The sequence below is a fragment of the Rana temporaria genome, chromosome 4 (assembly GCF_905171775.1).
Source record: "Rana temporaria chromosome 4, aRanTem1.1, whole genome shotgun sequence".
Classification (NCBI taxonomy): domain Eukaryota; kingdom Metazoa; phylum Chordata; class Amphibia; order Anura; family Ranidae; genus Rana; species Rana temporaria.
This window is the reverse complement of record NC_053492.1, coordinates 231,237,110-231,259,807: the sequence shown is the minus strand read 5'-3', so window position 1 is coordinate 231,259,807 and position 22,698 is coordinate 231,237,110. Positions and strand designations below refer to the sequence as shown.

Below are 22,698 nucleotides of genomic sequence, written 5' to 3'. Positions count from 1 at the left end.
CCTCTATGGGCAGAAGTGACGTTTTGACGTTGCTTCAGCTCTGCAATAATATGGAGATCACACTCGTCTCCATGCCAAGCCAGGGACAGGACGTGTTAGCCTTCGCCGGCAGTTCCGATAAGCGGCGAAGGGCACCAGAGAGCTGTGGGAGCAGAGTGGCCTCTCTCCCGCCGCCAATAAAAGTGATACCATGGCGAATCTGCCACAGAGACCACTTTTATCTTGAAGCGGACCACTCGCTGAAGAGGATACCGGGGTAATGGATCACCGGGGTAATGGATCACACTCGTCTCCATGCCAAGCCAGGGACAGGACGTGTTAGCCTTCGCCGGCAGTTCCGATAACCGGCAAAGGGCACCGGAGAGTGGTGGGAGCAGGGTGGCCTCTCTCCCGCCGCCAATAAAAGTGATACCATGGCGAATCTGCCACAGAGACCGCTTTTATCTTGAAGCGGACCACTCGCTGAAGAGGATACCGGGGTAATGGTAGCCAGCTGCTGTCAACGGTATTCCTCTTCAAAGTACCAATGTAAAACGATGGCGGGCGGTTCGGAAGTGTTTAACACACAAACATGCTTACTAGTAATGAAGAAGCAATGAAAATTAGGTGATTAATACATAATACAATGCATAATAATGCAAATGGATGACTTACAGTAAGTCGAAAGTGGTCTTTGTGCTTTTGGTGAATAACACTTGTAAAATGTTGGTCACTAGACTGGGGCAACCTATTCTCCTCATCCAGGATATCAAGGATGCCAACTGGTTTAGATTCAATAAGATCTAGAGATGACAAAAAAATAAATAGAAACAAATTTAAAAAAATATTGCAGAAAATATTTCATCTAACACAGCAAGCTAGAGAAAACAAAACATAACAATCCAGTTTGAGCTACCATTGTTGCGGTTCTAACAATTCTTCCACTAGATAATTGTCTTTGAAAACAGAACTGCACATCTGTTTCAGTAACACAAAGACGAAATTAAAACCAAGGCAGCATTTTAACTATAACAGACAGTGAGTGCTAAACTTTTTAAATGGGTATATGCTTATTTCCATAATGCTTCACAGAGTCTGACACCCAAAAAAGAAAAATAAATGTAAGAATGAGAAAAACCCTTGCACTAACCTATACAGTCCTGGTTATCCACATAGTGCACTTCATTGACACCAAGGCCTTCGCGCTGGTATAATTCCTGTTCCTAAATAGATAAATACACACAATGTTCTATTTATAAATGTTTTTACACATGATTTACACAACTTTCACCCAGGATTTACACTTTCGTCCAATTGAATTTATTAAAAAAAAAAAAAAAAAAAACACATTTGTCAATCTTGGGTAAAAAGATAAACAGGTTCCATAATATGGGTCACAACATGGCAAAGGAAAATGTCATGCATCCAAAAATCAAAAGACAAGGTAACAAAAGCAAACTTACTTCATTAAACACGCCTCGTGTTTTAAATATAAAAATTATTATCCTGAACTAGAGGAGAACATAGGCATTGGGGCACTAAGTCCATTAAAACAATGAAACCCCATTATTTATAGCCTACTGGTAAGATAGGGGTCAGCAACCACATTATTTGTGGCCATGTGAGAGATAGGGCAGGACCCTGCCATGCCAGTCACCAACTCCCAACCAGTCTGCCTCTTCTCAGACCTCAGATCCGAGCAACAAATGAAGAACCAAAGTAAGTCCTAGGCTCCTCTTGCACCAAGAGGGGACCTCTCACTCTAATGGGCACCATTGTGAAAGAAAGAGTGGTCAGTGTAAATTAAGATTAGCTTTCATTAGAAACTCTTCATGCCTATTAAAGTTGGATATGACATGGTTGGCACACCACCTGGTGGTAAAAACAAGGAGAGCTCAGGGTGCTGTGAAACTAATGTAAGCGAGGCCTGGGAAAAAAAGCAGAGGGGAGATCTCAGCCGCCACTGCATCCGAGGTCCGATTAAAATAAGAAAGGGGGGGGGGATTTGTGCCGTGGAACTCTGCATTACCTAAAACTGACCCCTTTACTCTGTGTTGCATACTTCTGACCTCTGCATTACTACTAACTCGTGCACTATGCATTATATACTAACCTCTGAACTCTGCACTACATACTCCTGACCCCTGAACTCTGCATTACACAATACTGCCCTATGAACTCTTCATTACCTTCTCCTGACCCCTGAACTCTGAGTTACTTACTCCTGACCCCTGAACTCTGCATTACTACTGTTCCCTGAACTCTGCATTACTATTGGCCTCTGAACTTTGCTTTCAGACAACATAATAAAAAAAGTTTGAAAGCAAATCAAAAATGCAGTGTTATTCTGTCCAGTTAGTAAGTAAGGAAAAGAAACATTCATTGGTGGGTCCCTCGTGGGTCCAGGACAGTTGCCTCCTCGCTGCGGTTTGCAGTTACCCTCCAAGCTTTTTGTATACAAGAGTAAAACATAAGCTTCTCTGTAATAACCTCTGATCATGTAAGAAGACAAAGAAAATCTAATTTAAACAAGGTTTTCCCCCTTTTCTATTACTATATTAGTGTAAATAAAACCATACACCGAACATAAACTCTCTTATAACAGTTCTAAATAAAGCAACAAAGTGCAAAATGCAGTCCAATAGCAGCCAATGAGATTTCTTCCAAGGATCGGACTACAGGAAACAAAATTGCATGTTTATCTCAAGAATATAGCTGGACCTCTAAACTAAAATAATGTTGGTGTGCCATTTTCTGAAACTAGATATACATTTCTAAGATAAGAATGTTCCATACATTTTTAGGATCTATCACTACCATGGACATGAGTATAAAGTGAATGGAGTATTGCTCATTCCAACTAGCAGAGTTGTAGTTGAACAGAACAAAAAAAAAAAAAAATCAACTGAAGATTTAACTAATCTGTGGATGGATAAGGTTGTGATAAAATACTAATAATAAAGGATAAGATAAAGCCCTATTTATCCTTGTTCAAATGAAATTCATACTCGCAGCTGAGAATCGTTAATGCTTTTTTAATAATCTTTAATACAAAAAAATCGCCCTGTTGGGCAAAGCGACAACTTACTAAATGTCCTATAGCATATGAATTTAATAAAAAATAATAAGTGCCAATATAAGCTCAAAATTAATTGACCTTGATTATAAGGAAATTTCAATGGATTAGATGGATTTTGGGCGAACAAATGTAAGGAAAAAACAAGCTATTTATTTACACATTGTAAAGATTTCCTCTAAATTTACCAAGACACAGAAAGCCAGGATCTGAATAGTTTTGATATGTTATTATACATCTGTACAACCAGCTCACACTCATGTCCCCACGGTTGCTTGAAGTGTGTGCCTCAATGAGTAGACACCCTGCTAGATGTCTATGGGGATCATTTGACATGTGGGTCACCATAATATCACAAAAAGCTATAGGAATTACAAAAAGAGGTGCTATCTGCTGGATATCAGAAAAAAAATTGAGGGGGGGGGGGGGTAATTGGATCATCCTTCTTCTAAAACTCTAGTTATTTTTAAGAATCACATGTCTGAGGTCACAAAGAAATTTGGTGGATTAAAATAATATGATCGAGCATACACAGTTGTAAATCAAGCTCTGATCCTTTAGGGCCCTTTCACATGAGACAGAAATTGTTCCAAAGGCAAGGCATACACTCACAGATCCCCTGCTGATCAGGTGGCTGGCAGGTCTGTCTACACTCAGTTAATGCAGAGAGGACACAGAGTCTGCTCTATGGGCAGCCAGGTATAAATGGACTTAGACAGAGAACCGAGTGATCACATGAATGCTGATCACTCAGTTCTCTGTCAGTCACTGCTCTCCTCCTCCAGTGTTTATTGGAGTGCTGGGAAGGAGAAAGGGTGAGCATTCTGGTGTCGGCTCTCAGCCACACGATGAAAGCTAGCTGTCATTTCGGCAGGTGGGTGGATCCAGACAATATAATAGGGATCCTTCCAGAGCCGTTAGCAGCTCTGTGATGTCAAATGAAAGCAGGCCTGCTATTATCCGATTTGGGGTCACAGGAGAGCAAAGCGAAGTTCACTCCTGTGTTTCAGAAGAGAAGTAAGGCCAAAAAAGCTTTGGCCATACTTCTCTATTAAATTAATGGAAGGGAACAATGTTTTAACCACTAAGCCATGGTTAATAAGTTAATATGTGGGTGGCATTTGTGAGCAGGTTACTATTAAAGGATAATGCCCAACTAATACCCAAATGTAACCTTAATCTTCCCCTGCAAAACATGTCCCAGAATTTTTTCACTTTTTTGTAATGAGAAACAGCTTTGACATCACCATGCCTATAATCGTTTTACAGTGGAAGCTCCTATTGACATATGCATGCCTCCCAGAACTTAATTTATCTGTCCAGATCAGTTTATAGGACAGAAAAATATGTCAGAAATATTCACCACAAAAAGGTAATTACCTATTGTACACAAGGAACTATTGGGAAAAGGAAAATTAACAAGGAGGATTTAATACAAATATTGATTTTAAACCTCATAAAACTGATCCTTACATACACAAAACATATGTGATTTGTCATATGCCTCACTAAAGGAATGTCTGCTTCTCCATTTTTTAATTGTGTAACAGTAAATTTATAAAAATGTAATACAGATGTGAGATTTGAAATAAGATCATCTCTAGATATGAGCTCCTAAAATGTAGCTGTTATATATTGGCATTTCATTAATTCAAAGCTTTATCCCTGGCCCTGAGCAGAATGGACACAAAACACATTGTTCAGTTTCTAGAGAATAAGTGATTTCTCTTTAACTGCATTTGTGTCTGCAGTCAGCTCCAAGGCAATGTGTAATGTCCAATCACTTTTCAATAGCCATGTCTGAACACAATTCAAAAGTTAAAAAAAAATAGTTTAATATAAAGGCCAATGAATATTATTACAAAGAACTCAGAGCCAACACAAGCTTTAAAGCAGGACTAGAGTTCTGCACTTCCACTGCTGACATCTTACAGATGCAAGGAATGGGTTTGTAATTTACCAATGTTAGTTGATGTGAAAGGCAAAATCTTTATATGCCAATTCTAGGTTGTAATTCAGAAATCCAATATGCTTTTGGTCCAGAAGTCCGCATAGCCTTCTTTCACTGCCTTAAGAAGGGAAGGACGTGCCCTTGTGGAGAAGAGGACTTGCGCGTGGGCTTGGAAGAGGAGTCCAAGGCTTGCAATGAAAGACACCTGGACTCAGAGGACTGGAAAAAATTAAAGGAACTCTGCTTAGTGTTCTGAGGCAGAAGGTTTCCTAGGTTGAGGCTTAGTCTTCCTTTGCTGGGAAAAAAATAATCTTGCCTCCAGTGACATCTTTGAGAAGTTGTTCAGGGGTGCACCAAAGAGGCATTCACCTTCAAAGCTATAAGCAATAAGCTTTTGCATTTTTGCACTGATGTTTTACAGACCAGCAATTTTTCAAAGTGTACTTTGCATGAAGATTAGGCATAGGATATCCATAAGCCCATAAACACAGTAGTGCAGGGAAACTGGCATGAGTTCCAATTGTTGGAGAACTAAATGATTAATTAGGATTTATCTAGGACAGTGGTTCTCAACCTTTCTAGTGCCGTGACCCCTTGATGAAATTTCCCAAGTTGTGGGGACTCCCAACAGTAAAATTATTTACAAAGTGTATAGCACCCAAGCATGTATCTAGCACTGACACGGAATAACCACTTTTGAGGAACCAACTGGGACGTTCATATATAAATGATATGTCTTGTTCCATATTAATTATTTTCTTGCATAGCCACGTCATGTTGGACTTAAAAAAAAAAAAAAATGGCGGAACTCCGCTTTAAGTCCAACATGACGTGGCTATGCAAGAAAATAATTAATATGGAACAAGACATATCATTTATATATGAACGTCCCAGTTGGTTCCTCAAAAGTGGTTATTCCGTGTCAGTGCTAGATATTCAAAGTGTATAGCACCCAAACATGTATCTAGCACTGACACGGAATAACCACTTTTGAGGAACCAACTGGGACATTTATATTTAAATGATATGTATTGTACCACAATTATATTTTTCACAGTCATGTCAGACTTATTTAATCAAAATCGATGTATTAATTACACTGTTGTGACAAACGGTACAAAAATGCCTTAATGACCGGTATTTAGTGCCTGGCTTGCCAAACTACCTCAGGTTACCTCAGGTGTTCCGTCAGCATCAGCAACCCATCTATTATATTAACCGGAAGTGACGCCGCCGCCATCTGGGTACCCTCGTCCGAATAAAGGCTACAGTTAGAAGTCGGCAAGCGGACATCTTTTTACACCCACCAAAGTCTTGTATTTTTACCAGTAAACTGAGCTTATATACTACGTGTAAACTGCAAGACTTCGGTGGGTGTAAAAAGATGTCCGTTTGCTGACTTCTAACTGTAGCCTTGCTGCAGACGAGGGTACCAAGATGGCGGCGGCGTCACTTCCGGTTAACTCCACTTGCTGACTTCTAACTGCAGCCTTACTGCGGACGAGAGTACCATAATGGCGGCGACGGAACGTTACTTCCGCACGGTTCTCCTCTCCCGGAAGTGACGTCTTGCTGGCCGAGACGGACAGACTCAGGCGCAAACAGTAATTTCGGGTCCGTCTCAGCCAGCGTTACAGATTTTTACTTTAAATAGAAAATCAGAAGAAACAATTAGGCGACCACAAAACATGAGTCGCCATGGGTGCCAGTAATGCCCAGTGCATTCTGGTGGGGGGGCTGTCTCTCTGTCAGAACACAATAGCACAGTAGGGGAGATTACAGTACCAACACAAGCCTGCTGCGTTGAAAGCAAAAAAAAATTATAGTGTGTACCAGATTTAAGTATATGAAGCAGAGGAGCTCTAATTGGGGCAAAGTAGAGACCCTCCCTCTAGTGCTGCTGTGAATCACAGGAAGCCATTAAAAAAAAGCTTCAGGTATACTAGCGATACTTAAAATACTTTTCACTTAAAAAAAAAAAAATACATAAATTAATCAAATGATTTTTAAAATAGTAGTCTTGAATATCAATTGAATCGTAGTTGGATATTCTGCCATTACTCTCAATACAATGTTTTGCCAAGCTTCACTAACCAATATAAGCAAAGGAAACTTCTTGATCAGGTTGATTAAACATAGCTGAAATGAGTGAGTGACTGAAATATACAAGAGATAACTACATCCATAGTTAATTTATATCTCAGTAAATGAAACAGCCGACATGAAATCACAAGGGAAAAGTCAAAAGTGATTAATTTAGCTTTGGCGTGAACTTCATATCACATCCCAGGAACCAGTATTCATCTCCATCAGCACTGTCTAACTGAATGCATTCAAGTGATTTTAGGCAGACGCTCATTTGTTGCATCTGTTAAAAAAAAAAACTGTATTTGTCAGTATCAAAACCTCACTGGCAAATGTCAGCTGTGAGCAGACTGACAAGGTAAAAGATGACAAGGGAGGTTAGAATAGAGAATCGCACATGACAAAAGTCTCATCCCAGGGTATCTCATGGCTCAAGTGACTTTCTTGGGAAAAAAAATAAAAAATTGAAGGGACAGATTAGCATGACAAGATGCGTCAGCCTGCAACAGCTTTGAGGTTCCATGTCAGCACGGTCTTACTCGAACTTCTAGAACATTGAAAATTCAGCTGAATATTAATAGGGATCTAGTCGCTTTAGATGAAAATCATCTTTAAGTATTATGGAATACAAATTCTAAAATAAATGTATCCATTTCTCACTGCATTTTACGGAATTACTTTTTTTTCAGAACATCCTATTTTGTATGCATTTGTCAAGTATTATATTTTAAAGTGGTTGTAAACCCAGTTTTCGGACTTCTACCTATAGGTAAGCCTAGAATAAAAAAAAAACGATCAGCTTCCAGGTTGTTGTTTTTTTTTGTCCTTAATGGAAAAAACTGAAGTTAATTGGCTACCATGCAGAGCTGCACCAGATTTTGCCCTCAGCAGTTTTAGTAAACGAACCTCACTGTGTGGTTATGGGCAGTTCTCACAGTGAAGATCCCCCAATATAATGCATTGCTGGCAAGCACGTTATACAGTATTACAAACACAATAGTGGAGGGCACGAAGCCCTGAGAAAGATTAAATTATCTATTGAACACCTTAAAATGTATTCCTTCACAACAGCTTCCATTGTGCAATCAATAAATGTAGTGGGGGTGAAGTAGTAACTCAATCCACAATTTTTCTAAACATTCAGGGCTTGTACACACAAGTGGCCAGGAGACAGTAAAAGCAGGTTACTGAGCCATGGCTCTACCACCCACCTAAAGAAGAACATATAGCTGCTCAGGGCTCTACAAAAATAAATGTTTGGCAGGTAGAACCGCCACCTGACTAGCCTTCTTCAAGTGAACACGACTGCCCAGAAGTTTTTGGCCTTTTCACAGGCAAAACAGAGGGTGAAGCGATGACCTATCAACTTCCAGTCACCCTCTAAAAAGCAATAAACTGCAATCCCTGTGTTCAGTGTGCAGTTTTGCATGCACGTTTACATTTGCAAAGCCTTATTTTTAGAAATGTTTTATTATACATGCCATGCATTCACATGTGTTTAAGTAGGTTTAGTGTGAAAAAATGCAGAATGCTGTACTCTGGTGAAAATGCACATGAAAGCATCGAAGTGCTGTAAAATAAACTCACTGAAATGCATTAATTTTTCAAAACAGCTTTGGTGTACACAAACCCTTAAAGTATAGTATTTGTGAGAGATGACTCACACAGTTTGTGTCACTCCTCTGTGGCAGTTTATCTTTAGTGAGCATGGTGAGATACCTACTAAAGGATTTACTTCACAGTTTATACATCTTTTTCTGATATATTGAGTTATATGTACTAACATCATTTGCACCATGACAGACTGATAAACTCTAATATAAAGTTCAGTAATCAACCAATGTGACAGAGGAGTGACACATCTCACAAGTTTATGTACAAGAACCATGTGGTTTGATGTTTCGTGTAGGACAGTTATCATTTTAGCCATATCTACTTACCTCTTTGAGGATCCTTTCATTGAAGAACTGCTGCAGCTTCTCATTACAGTAGTTGATGCAAAACTGTTCAAAACTGTTGTGTTCGAAGTATTCTGAAATGAAAGATCAGAACATCGAAATTCATTCCATTCCCTCTTCATTTAGTAAAACTGTTTCAAAAGGCGTTAAGTGTGACATACTGGTTGCTGTTGCATCATTAGTACATACAGTACGTAGAAGCATTGGCATGGAAAATTACTCTAAGGAAGTGTTTGGTGTTCTCAAGGTGTCTCCCGTACTGTAGTTACTTTGAACAGCAACACAATTTCTCCTCTTCCTTTTGGCTGTGATGTACCAACCACATTGTGTGGGTTTCTTTAGATCCTAATAGCACTTCCAATATCACATCACAGATACAAGGAAAGGGACCTCTGCTGAAAGAAATGGAACCAAGCTAAAAGAAGACCTAAGCTTTTTTTTTTTCTTCTCTAAGCAATCAGCATGTCGTTGATGTTGCTGGAGTGGGAACTACGGCTTGTAAATTGCTCACATAGGCCAACACCGAACTGTGTTTTTAGGCATATCCAAAAAATATGCTGGATGCCGGTTAAAGCAGCGTTTTTTTTACTCCCATGTGCATAAGCCAAAAGCTCACTAGATTTCTAGCAAGACCAACAAGTATTGTGGGATTTTCCATGCACTTTACCATTTACCAAGAGTTATTTAATAATATGTAACATATAAATAGTGTAGCACAGCATTTGTTCGATTGCAAAATGCATCTGGAAATAACACACTATATAGTTGTGTCTTTTCTTTGGCTCTCTCTAGTTAGCTGTCAGAACTGGCTGAATATCTGCAGAGGATACATATTTAGTGTATTTGACAGTGATGTGTGCAGCAGGCTATAGACCTTGTGTAATAAGACAACCTGGTGCGTGTCTGTCTAAATTGTTAAGTATTGATCTATACACTTTTCATAGCATCTGCTTTAGAACATAACTTCCTACATTGGTACACAGATGCAGTAAACTTTGAATGGTTATTTATCATGAACAATTATTTATTTACTTATTGATTAATTACTGTTAATGTTTATACAATTACATATAAACGAGTTAGGGGATCTGAGATTTTTAAGCCCACTAGGCTGACTTTAACAGCAGCTGTCAGCTTAACTGCATTCATTTCTATGGTGAATGGTGGTTAATGCAAGGCACATACTGTGACATGGCAGTGCCAATCTACTCATCAGCAGACCAAAAGGACAATCGTTTTGGCAAACAAAACAAGTCGGGGTTCTCATTTACTTGTGATTTGATGAGGTCAACCTTACTATGCAGGAAGCAAAAACTACTGCCCCTTTAATGTATTACGAACTAAACACATATTATAACATAATATCAATAACACAAACAAAATGTTATTCGGGATGCTTGAAATGTCACATATTGTAATATCAGCAGAAATAGAAATTCTGAGTTAGCAAGTTACCTGAAGTGTAGTACAGGACACAGGCCCTTTGATCATTACGACATGGTTCAAATGCAGCTACTTTTAGGTGATTGGACATTGGCAAAAAAGGAAGGCTGCAGGGATACCCCCCTATAAAACCCTTCCCACTCCCAGCCAGTGTAAATTTTGTAGCAAAAAAATCAGGCAATCAGAGAAAAGGGAGGGATCAATGTCTTGAACTGACTCCAGGAAACAGATTTTACTGATAAGCCCAATATCCTATTTCCCTTTTTATCCAGTGCAGGACAAAAGGTTTCTAATTATTATGACTGGGATATCCAAAAGCAGTGCAACTGAGGGGTGGGTAATACAGCAAACACTGACAACAGATCCACAAAAATATAAACTGCTTAAGAAAGCTTGACAGACTTAAGTTTGCCGGACCTTACACTCGAAACTGGCATCAGAGGAAGCCTGAGCATCCACCTGGCAGAACTTTTACATGCAGACAGAAGCCCAGGTGTAAGCCTTGCAAAATCTGAAACACAGTTGCCTAATGCTGAAAAGGCAATGAATCACATATCTGGTTGAGTGTGCCGAAACAAGGAAGGGAGTAACCTTATCTGTCAGATTATAATTACTAATGATAGGTTGTCTGCTCCACCCAGCAATGGTGGAGCAAGAGGGCAGGGATACCTCTGGGGGAACACGGAGGGAGAAAAAAAACAGGGAATCTAACAGCATAAAGGAATTCAACTGCCTAAAGGATGCAGTAATGGAGGTAAATTCTCACAGCATGTACCTGGTCCAGAAATTGCTTAGGAATTCCTGAGTTTTGTAGCCACTAATAAAGAGTGAAGGACAATGTACTGGTTAAGGTATAAAGCAGAGACCACTTTTGGGACGGAGGCCTTAGGCCTCAAGACAACATTATCCTTGTGCAACACTAAGAAAGGCTTCTTATAGGATGAGGCAGCTGAGTGACTCAATGCACAGAGGTGATAGCAACAAGAAATACCACCTTACAAAGTATAGTCAGACAAGAGAATACCCCAAAGTTCAAAAGGCTAGCTTCTGCATTGCTAAGAGAACTAGCCTGAATTCCCAAGGGTACAAAAGGGAGTGCACATGGGAAAAAAATATGCGTCACGCCCTGAACAAAAGCCTTATCTAGAGAGTGAGAGGCCAAAGGTTTCCAAAACAGACCAGCCAAGGTTCTTTGATGGTACTCAAAGCCAGATACTGACTCAAACAAGACTGGAGGAAAAAGATGAAATCACCCACAGAGTACTTTCTAGGATGAAAGTTCCTTGACTTGCACCAAGCAAAGTAGTTACTCCATGTGTGAAGTATACTTGTACTTAGAAGAAGTTGAGGTCCTAGTTTTTAGGAGGGTAAGGATGACTGAATCCAAAAGGCTCCTGTCCCTCAGGACCGTGGTTTTAACAGCCATGATGTTAAAGCCAGTGACCACGAAGAAGGATGGAACACTGGCCCTTTAGGAGTAGAGGTGTGGACAACACAGAAGGGTCTGCCAGGAACCCAAGTATGTCCGAGTACCACATTTTTCTGGGCCAACTGACTGCAAGAATGACCAGAATGCCCTCTATCTCGATTCTGCCAAGTAGGCAAGGGAGAATTGAAAGGGGTGCAAAGTCCTAGATCAGACTGAACTGATCCCACTGTGCCACCAGAGCACAGAGCATTCACTGCAAATGCCCGAGGGTTCCATGGACAGGCCACACACCTGTCCAGTTGGTTGTTGAATCTGAATGCCAAAAAATCCTCATCTGGTGCTCCCCACCTTTGCCAAAGGGCTTAAAATACCTCTGGATGGAAAGCCCACTCCCCTCAAACCAGACACTGATGACTGAGAAAGTCTGCCTGACAGTTTTCCACTCCAGGGATATGGATGGAGGACAGGGTTCAGATGTGAATTTTGCCCAAGAGAGGATCAAGTCTCCTTTCCTTTGAGCAATGTGACTTTTGGTGCCTCCTTGATAAGCAATGTAGGCCACAGCTGTGTTGTTGTTCCACTGGACTCTTGTCAAGTGTCCTCGAGTCTAATGCTGAAGGAACATCCAAATCTCTACGATGACGACAAATTGAGATGGATGTAAGCATCCTGGAATTCTATAGATGGCAGAACATCTCCTAGAAATTGGGCAGCTTTAACCGACCTGGCCTTTACCACACTGAATTTTTGAACCCGAAGGAAAAAGTATAGATTTCTCTGTAGTGTAAGACCATAGGTAACATGGTCTAACCGACAGTGGTAAGAGGCATGCATAAGGATGGAGTTAGGATTTTGGATTATGCACTTAGTCTCGACAGCAATGGTCTGAAAGACTGCCATAAAAGCAACAGCAGAGCATGGCATGACACGGACTACCAAGATAAAAGGGAGTTTTAAAGAGTCTACTGGGTCAATGAACACAAAATTATTCTCCAAGTGGTCTGTAAGGGTCTTGTTAAGATGAGTAATGGCAGTATCTTCCACAGTAAGAACCCAGTTATGCAGGAAATTTTGATGGCGAAGCATTTTGGAAGAACAAAAAATAGCTCTTACAGACACCAAACGGGATCTAAAGAAAAAGGGGCACCTGGGCTAATGGATTAATAGGCTTCCGCCCCATGTACTCACCACAGGAGATCTAGTAGGCAAGAGTAACAGCAAGTTAACCCTCTCCCTGGCTTCACCCTTCACAAAGGGTAAACCCCCCGCAAGGGTTTTCAGGGATAGGGCTCTGCCACAGGAGGACCACAGTTATGGACCTGTAAATGTGGCCAACAGCATGCACTGAACTAAGTGCTTGCCAACCACCCTCAGCAGGATCAAGTGTATGGGCACCCAAAATCTAACATCTGCAAAAAAAAAAGCACACACGTTAGTCTCCTAAATGGGCACTGTAAATGGCATTCAAAGAAAACGGTCATTGGGCAGAAGACACATTGCTAAAGACATGTGGGCAGAGAAAAAAATCTGTTAAAGCCATTTACAGTTACTAACCCTGATTGTAAATGGCTGCTTAGCATGTTATTTAAATTAAGATCATATAAACAACAAATAAAATAACCATGTTTACTTACCAAAACCAGCAATATCTAAAACTCCAATGAAGAAAGAGGACCTCTCAAACGGAAAGCATTGGTTTACCCGGTTAACCACGTGATCAAAAAGTCGGCTGTACACTGCCTTTGCCAGAGCATCACGGGCATTATTTGCCTGCTCTACTTTCAGAGGCACCCTAAAAACACAGACAGTTTGGGCATTAGTCATTTACTCACAAAAATCACTTTAAACTGAATGCAAAATGAGAGAGAGAGAGAGAGAGAGAGAGAGAGAGAGAGAGAGAGAGAGAGAACACAAGAAATGTCAGATGCTAGAGAAAAAATATTTCTCCAGCCAACAGTTTGATTAGAATTTAATTCTGATACTATTTTGCAAGTATTTTATTCAGTAATTTCACAAAAACTTTAACACTACTTCACAAAACACCATTTACTTCAATCTATGATTTAATAGCAGAAAATAAAAGGAAAATAAAATTCCAGTTTGGTTTTGGGTGCTAATCACTAAGCCACTATACTGTTCACTAATGGAAACACAAGTAACCTTTTTAATAAAATAAGTGGGATAATAAATATATGTCAAAATTTTAATTTAGCACAATCTTTAAAATGTATCTTTTTAAATTTCAGCTATTATTCTACTCAAGTGGAATAATCACATACAGTACACGTACCAGCAAATTATATTTGTGTTTATAGAGGTATACATAAAACAGCCATAATCCAAAACATACACAAATATTCATGAGTAATCGTTAATTGGAACATCCCATTTACAAACAATGGGGGTTATTTACTACAAGTGCAAACTACAAGTCCAAAGTGCACTTGAAATTGCACTAAAAGTGCACTTGGAAGTGCAGTCGCTGTAAATCTGAGAGGTAGATCTGAAATGAGGGGAAGCACTGCTGATTTTATTATCCAATCATGTGCAAGCAAAAATGCTGTTTTTTATTTTCCTTGCATGTCCCCCTTGGATCTACAGCAGGGATCCTCAAACTATGGCCCTCCAGCTGTTGTAGAACTACACATCCATTGAGGCATTGTAACACACTGACATTCACAGATATGATTGGGCATGATGGAAATTGTAGTTCCTGAACAACTGGAGGGCCGTAGTTTGAAGACCCCTGATCTACAGCGACTGCACTTCCAAGTGCACTTTTAGTACAATTTCAGGTGCACTTTGCACTTGTAGTTTGCACTTATAGTGCAAAGTGAATTTGCCTTTTGTAAATAACCCCCAATGTATTCTTAACTCACAAAGCCTTTTGGATCATGATTAAAAATATGTTTGCCAACAGATTAAGCCTGCAACTTGGCCAGTAAAAATGTGACTTGTTGCCAAAACATTACCAATAGTAAAAGGATCATAAAGCTGGTATTTTTTCCTAGAAAGGGGGCAGCCTTACCATAAACTCATAATAGTCTCTGAAGGAATATACACAGTGCAGTTTACTACCCTTTACTATGGCATATTGACTAGATATGGCAGGGTGGTGCATAAACTAGATTAATTATTTTAAAACATTATAGCTCATTTCTTTAAAAAACACCTTTTATGTATTTGCTATAGCTGGTTAAAATGCTACAAATATTTATGTATTAGAAGTATAAAGCCAAATAAGACTGGAGTGGAATTTAAAATATGGTTCCTTATATTTAATTCATCAATTTCAACTATGCCTCAAAAAACAGACTGCATGATGTTCCAGTAATGAAAAGAATAGCGCTCATTTCTGTACAGAATATAATGAGTGTGCACGCACATGAGAAAAAGAGAAACAGCCAGTTATTACTGGACCTCTTGACCTCAGACCCAGATGTGGTTTGCCTAGTCTGCATCCACTTGAGTTATGTATGATGAAAACATTCTAGTTATATTGCAATTCACACTACAGCTGTATTGATCAACCTCAGCCCTCGAGGGCCACTAGCAGTGGATATTTTCAGTCCCATTTGAAACCTTGTTGGTAAATTAGTACTTAGTGTGAGCCAGGTTACTGCTGTACATAGCTGAGCCTCTACCAATAAGCATAGGGGAGGAAAAAAACAGCACTGCTGTAAACCCTGGAGAAATGGAGTGTCGCTATTCTATGGAAAGCAAAGCAATATGGAAGTTGATGCAAGCTGCTTTGGGCAGATTTGTGAGCCAGGTATACTTAATTCATATTCAATAAATAGATACACAAGCCTCAAAGCTGCACGGTACCACATTTATTTTAAAAAAAATACCATCACTGAATACTAAACTGCCACAATATGGGATTTTTATATGCAACATATTTTAGGCTGCACCAGACGGTTACAGCGCTAATCCTTTAAGATTAATATCTTTCTGACATAAATTTTAGATATGGAAAGATAAAAAAAAAACAGCAAAAGCAGCTAAATGCCCTGTGTTCACAGATATTTAAAAGCGAAAAGGTAATGCAGGAACAAGATCTAAAAAAGATTACACCTTTTGTTATGCCCCAATTTACAAACGGTTATCTCTCCCTTAATTATAACACCTGTATACACAGACACTAGGATACAGAAGAGATGCTGACCATGTGACTAACAATTCATACAGGGAATTTCTTTCCTGAGCTGTTCAGGTTACATATTACTCAGGCCACCGCATTAATGGATTCCAAACACTGCAACTCAAAAAAGCCTGTTTCACAGGCGTTAGAGGTTTTACTTTTTTCTGCCCTTCCATGTTCGGCCAAGGGTTAGATTTACTAAAACTGGTAGTGCAAAATCTGCAGCTCTGCATAGAAACCAATCAGATCCCAGGTTTTATTGTCAAAGTCTAATTGCACAGCTTCACCAGATTTTGCTCTCTTCAGTTTTAGTAAGCATGCACATATAGGCTATAGCAGAGGTTGAGGCAGTAGAATTTAAAGGCAGAAAAGAAAAGAAAACATTACTTGCACGTTTAACCACTTCAATAGCAGGCGCTTACATCCCCTTCATGCCCAGGATAATTTTCAGCTTTCAGCACGGTCGTACTTCGAATGACAATTGCGCGGTCATGCTACACTGTACCCAAACAAATTGTTTATCATTTTGTTCCCACAAATAGAGCTTTATTTTGGTGGTATTTAACCACTTGAGGTCCCGCCTATTGTAAAAAGACGGCCTCAAGGTGGCTCTCAATTGCCGGGAGGACGTCTTTAGACCTCCTCGGCTCTTCCGGCCAATGGGCTCCCCCGACGCATCACTGAGATGCCGATGCGCGTGCCTGTCGGCTGCGATGTCCGCCAGGCACCCGCGATTAGCACTTAAACGGACAAGGACGTGGATCTGTGTGTGTTAACACACAGATCCACGTCCTGTCAGGTAGAGAGGAGACCGATCTGTGTCCCTTGTATATAGGGACACAGATCAGTCACCTCCCCCAGTCAGCCACCTCCCCCCACAGTTAGAAACACCATGCAGGGTACACAATTAACCCCTTCCTCGCCCCCTAGTGTTAAGCCCTTTCCTGCCAGTCACATTTATACAGTAATCAGTGCATATTTATAGCACTAATCGCTGTATAAATGTGAATGGTCCCAAAAATGTGTCAAAAGTGTCCGCCATAAGGTCGCAGTTCCAATAAAAATCGCAGGTCGCTGCCATTACTAGTAAAAAAAAAAAATTATAAAAAAAAAAAAAAATTCTGTCCCCTATTTTGTAGGCGCTATAACTTTTGCGCAAACCAGCCGCTTTTTTTATATATATTTTTGGGGGATATTTATTATAGCAAAAAGTAAAAAATATTGTTTTTTTCAAAATTGTCGCTTTTTTTTTGTTTATAGCGCAAAAAAAAAAACGCAGAGGTGATCAAATACCACCAAAAGAAAGCTCTATTTATGGGGAAAAAAGGACATCAATTTTGTTTGGGAGCCACGTCGTACGACCGCGCAATTGTCAGTTAAAATGATGGGCACTGGTATGCAGCACTGATGGGGAGACATCTGGCATTCAATAATAGTTGGCACTGATTGGCAAGATGTGTGGGCACTTACTAGCATCTTTTGGACACTTATTAGCATCCCTGGTGGCAATGGGTGGCATCCCTGGTCATCCATCCATTGTGGTTACCCCTGGTGGTCCTGGTCCATGGGGGTGCTGCACTAATAAAAAATCAGTGCAGCCCCCACCTGTCAGGAGAGCCATCGATTGGCTCTCCTCTACGCATGTCTGTCCAAGGCGAGTGAGGAAAAGCCGATAAACACCTCTTCCTGTTTACACCGTGATTGGACATGGCTGATCACGTGGTAAAGAGCCTCTATCAGAGGCTCTTTACCGAGATCGGTGTGTCAGACTGACACTCCGCACCACCGATCGCCGCGCGCTTCGGCAGTTATCCTGAAAGACGTCATAGGACGGGAAGTGGTTAAGGAAAAAGAGTATTTTGACAGAAAAACTGCAAAATGTGCCTAAGCACTAGGCGCATTTAGGGCTTGAGCGTTAATTCATTTTAGCGGCCAGAACAAATTAATATTCTGGCCCAAGAAATGAACAAACACCCAAAGTGCTTGATGCACCTAAAAGCATTTCCAAAAATGCAGCTTTGGCACATTTTCCCTACCAGCAGAAAAGTGTTTAGAAGTGCTAGGCAAACAGTGTGCATGGGGCCCTATATTACAGATCAGAAAGCTACTTTATTTTATATTTTTAATAGGCTAGTAACTCAATCATATTTCTGTCAAACACACAAAATTTCTATACATACAGGGGTGTGCTTAAACCTGGGGGAGCTATTCAACCTGTGAAACTGCATGTACATTCATTCAGGGGAAATGCTGGCAAAACCAAATGTTACTAGGCTATTTTCTCTCCAGGTTGGAAGTTCTTCATTCAAAAGACTAGCATGAATCAGGAAATTACAGCATTTTGGTCACTAGAATGGATCCGAGAATCGTAGAAAATACATTAAAGCGGAGCTCCACCCAAAAGGGAAAGATCCACTTGTTCGCTCCCCCCATCCGGCGCCACATTTGGCACTTTTCCTGGGGAGTGGGTTTCCCCATTCTCAAAAGGTACCTGTTCTCCATTTCTGAGAGACCTTGCCACAGGGACTTCGGCCCCACCTCCACCTTCCTCCGCCATCGGGCCAGTTAGAAAGCGCAGTAGGGAACCGGCTGTAAAGTCAAAAGGCTTCACTACCGGTTTCCCTTACCACAAATGGCGGTGGCAGCACCCGAGAGCTGATCGGAAAATCGGCTGGGGTGCCAACATCACTGGATCTCTGGACAGTAAGTGCCCGTATTTAAACAAAACAAATGTACATGCAATTTTTATACATTACACCCCATAATTTCTATACAAGAACAAGTAAATTGGGCTCCTTTCAGTGCTCTGAGCCAGACCAAAACAGAGTAAAAAAAAAAGTCCAAGATCATTTTAATTGTTGGTTAAAAAATATTTATAATTTTTTTTACCAACAAAATAATCTTGGATTATCTTATCTGGTTTTGGCCTGGCACTCCTTTCTGTATTTCTATAGTTTGAGCTACTGTTGGATGCCCAAGGAAAGCCTTGCGGGTGCTGCTACAGCAGAGCTATTGAGTTTTCCCTTTTTATCACTACACATAAAAATCTAAACTTTCCCCGCACCTCCGAGTATGTTTTTCTGGAGTCAATGAATACAAAAAGCTCCAGTCAGTACAAATACCAGCTAGATTAGCACATTCATTTTCCATTCTCTTCAAGATATTTGATGCTTAGTGAAGTCTGCTCTCTCACCCTTTAATCAATTAATTTCTTCCAAATCCTCAAATAAGTTATTAGTATGGTAAGTAGCATGACAATGTCACTTTTTTTGTCACGCAAACAGGGAATAAATAAAAAGTGTTTGCGACAAACTTTGCCCTAACTTTGTCTGAAAAGTGTGCTACCAATCAGCTATTACATTTTCATTTTCTAAGCTATATGAGGAAAATAAAGATAGAAGTGGAATGGTTGCTTTGGGTAAAGCCACCAGTTGAGGTAGAACTGGTCTCGAACACCTTTTATTATAATGAAACTAAACCCTTCTATGCTTTACAGCCACGAAAGCCAGTTTTTATTTTTTCATAAGACAACCTCGCAGATGTTGAGCTCCTCTCTGTAGGTTTAATATGAGGGGCTTCATAATGTGACCTATACTGCTAAGGGACTTGCTGCCCGAAGGTGGTCAAATACAGCCTGCACATTCAAACGATCTCAAATACCTATGGTGGCTTTACTATCACAGAAACAATAGGCTTTAGGTTTGGTTTGCCATGATGTATTGTACCCAATATCCAAATGATTTTGCAGCAATTTAACTGCGCCAATAAAATTCAATGTATACGAGTATCTGCTTAACTAAAATCTTCCAAATGCCCAAGTAATCATCATAATATATATATTTTTTGGAGGACAGGTCAAGGAAGTCAAGTTATACCCATTCTTACCCTTCGTCATAAACAGAATAGCAGATGAAAAAAACTCTCCCCCTCCATTTTGCTAATGATGCCAGCTGAGGTCTCCAGGTACATTTATTTATATGCATTACAAGGACTGATCATCGCAAGATTATTTACCTTTTACTTATGAAACATACCTGTTTTTTTTTTTTGTTTTTTTTTTTACGCAGTATGGAAGTCTATGTTAAAACATTAACATCACTGACCTCACTCAAAGAAAAAAAAATTATATATACCCATTAAATTTATTAATTTTCCCCATGCTGTGCCAAGCTTTTAACACCCCATGATCCATATCGGAGTGGGAATATATTAACACATTTCTTTACACCAAAGGGACAGCTTAACTTCAAATATTCAACTTCCAGGACTGTAAACAAATAACAGAGTTTAGTTTTTTTGCCTGGAGCAACCTAAAATGTCTTCAGAACTCAGAGTATATCAGTTTCCTATGAGACTGATGTTTAAAAAAATTTAAAATAAAAAAATCTACAAGTGCTAAATAAAGACTTGGCGTAGTATGCCTGTCAATTTTGTATTTAATTTAAAAACAGTGGCTTACAGTTAAAAAAAAAAAAAATTGCGTTATTTTGAGGGGACAGCAAATTTACACTGTTATACAAGCTTTACACTCACTACTTTACATTGTAGCAAAGTGTCATTCCTTCAGTGTTGGTTGTCACATGAAAAGATATAATAAAATATGTCTGAAAATTGAAAATGTGAGGGGGTGTACTCAATTTTGTGAGATACTGTGTATATATATATATATATATATATATATATATATATATATATATATATATATATATATATATATATATATATATATATCTATATCTACACACACACACACACACACACACACACACACACACACACACACACACACATATATATATATATATATATATATACACACATACATATATATATATATACATACCATCTCTAGGGTTTACAGGGAATGGTCCACAAAAGAGAAAATATCCAGTGAGCAGCAGTTGTGTGGACAAAAATGCCTTGTTGATTTCAGAGGAGAATAGGAAGACTATTTTTAGCGGCGCTATACCACCACCGTGCCTCCCGCCCCAGTGTGAAAGGGGCCTAAAGCAACTAAATGTGATTATTAGGGGGGGGGGGGATTATTTTCTATACCCATTGCATGACCAGTTTTAGTGTTGGGATACAGTTTAAGGCCTGTGTGCCCATATAGGTCAATAGGGACAAATAGGCAGCTTAAAAGGAGGTCATTAAGAAGAATCTCAGAAGCATGAAACTAAGGTCAAATGCGAGCTGAAGGCACAAATGCTGCATTTTCCCATCTATGCTCAGAAGTTTGCACTTCTCTAAAAGAAAGAAACCCTTCTGATCAATAGTAAATAGTGGCAGCTCCCATACAGGTTTCATTTAAAGGCTTGGGTTATTTTTTTTAATGCTATAGAAACAGAGTCAATATGAAAAAAAAAAAAAAAAAGAAACAGAGTCAAATGTCTCTGTGTCATCAATACTTGCTATGGAATGTCCATGTGAGGGTTAATTACTTTAACATTTTCATCTGGATTTGTGTCATAGGAAACCAGTTAAAACCCTTGGGAAAAATGATAGAGTAACTGATTAGATTGTGATTTTGTTAAGTCCACAAGGGAAATTCACACCAATTTTGAGAATATTGATTTGTGGATCACAAGGGTTCTGTTCACCATTGCAGAGCATTGAACCAGGAAAAAAACAATCAATCAACTCACCTTTGTAAACAATCTTTTGTGACTTTGGGTACAGGTGTAAGGTTCATATTCTTCAATTAAAGGTAAAATCTTTGAAAATCAAACTTGGCTATGCATGAATTAACTTGTTTAACGTTTATGGATTCTAAACAAACTTACTCTGAAGCCATCAATGCAATTCACTAGATAAGACCAGAAAGATTTGTATTTAAGTGGTGTTTCCCCATCTTTGCCAACTCATCGGTTAGCTTGGTGCTTCTTTAATCAGAATTAACCATAGTGTGTTTTATTTGATTTGCTCAGATTATTTGCTCGACATAACCTGTGCTATTTAATGCTACTGGCCGCTTATATCCCATAATCCTCTTAAAAAGCTAATTTCCATTAGTGAAATAACAGCCCTCAAACTTTAGGAATTAGAGTTTTCATTGGTTTAGTTCTTGAGGGTCACTTGACTTAAAGCAAGAATTCAGTGAAGCATTAAAACCCTGAAATACCAAGTATAACAAAAAACTTGGCAAATACTGCATGCGATTTCACGTGGTGAATCATTGCAGTTTCCTTTACCATTAATCATTCTCCACTCGATTATTCCTTGTTCACATTCATCTAGCTCAATGTCTTCTTGCAGCTCTCTCCCAAACTTCTGATCAGGAAACAAAAACTGCACACATCATGCAGCAGTCAGGTAATCTACAACTGTCATAATTCTGCTGTCTCTTAATATAGTGTTTATCAGTAAGTTTACAGCAATGACAGTTAATTTTGATGGCATTTTATTGTGGATCTAGATTAATAAAAAATTTTAAACAGCAAGGATGCATAAAACGGAGCTGCCCATGCATGTCTAAACTTGGAGCAACGGCAAGCGTACTTGATGGACCTCAATAAGGTGCGCTGTCAATAAAAAAAATACTCACAACCACCAAAAGGTTTCACCCCCCCCCTTTTTTTTTTTTTTTTTTATAAATTTATAAATTTCATATATTATGCGACACACATCTATGCA

The 22,698-nt window shown here is 39.4% G+C and overlaps 1 protein-coding gene across 8 annotated transcripts in view; it reads right to left on the bottom strand.

The window, feature by feature from the left end:
• The window catches only part of MYO6 (myosin VI), a 344,822-nt gene that overhangs the window by 114,452 nt on the left and 207,672 nt on the right, over nt 1-22,698 (bottom strand). For all 8 annotated transcript variants that reach the window (XM_040349981.1, XM_040349983.1, XM_040349984.1 and 5 more), the window contains 4 exons: nt 13,556-13,713; nt 9,032-9,123; nt 1,130-1,202; nt 655-782 (listed from right to left, as the gene is read on the bottom strand). In XM_040349981.1, coding sequence (XP_040205915.1) covers nt 655-782; nt 1,130-1,202; nt 9,032-9,123; nt 13,556-13,713 — 451 coding nt within the window. The remainder of the gene's footprint in view (nt 1-654; nt 783-1,129; nt 1,203-9,031; nt 9,124-13,555; nt 13,714-22,698) is intronic.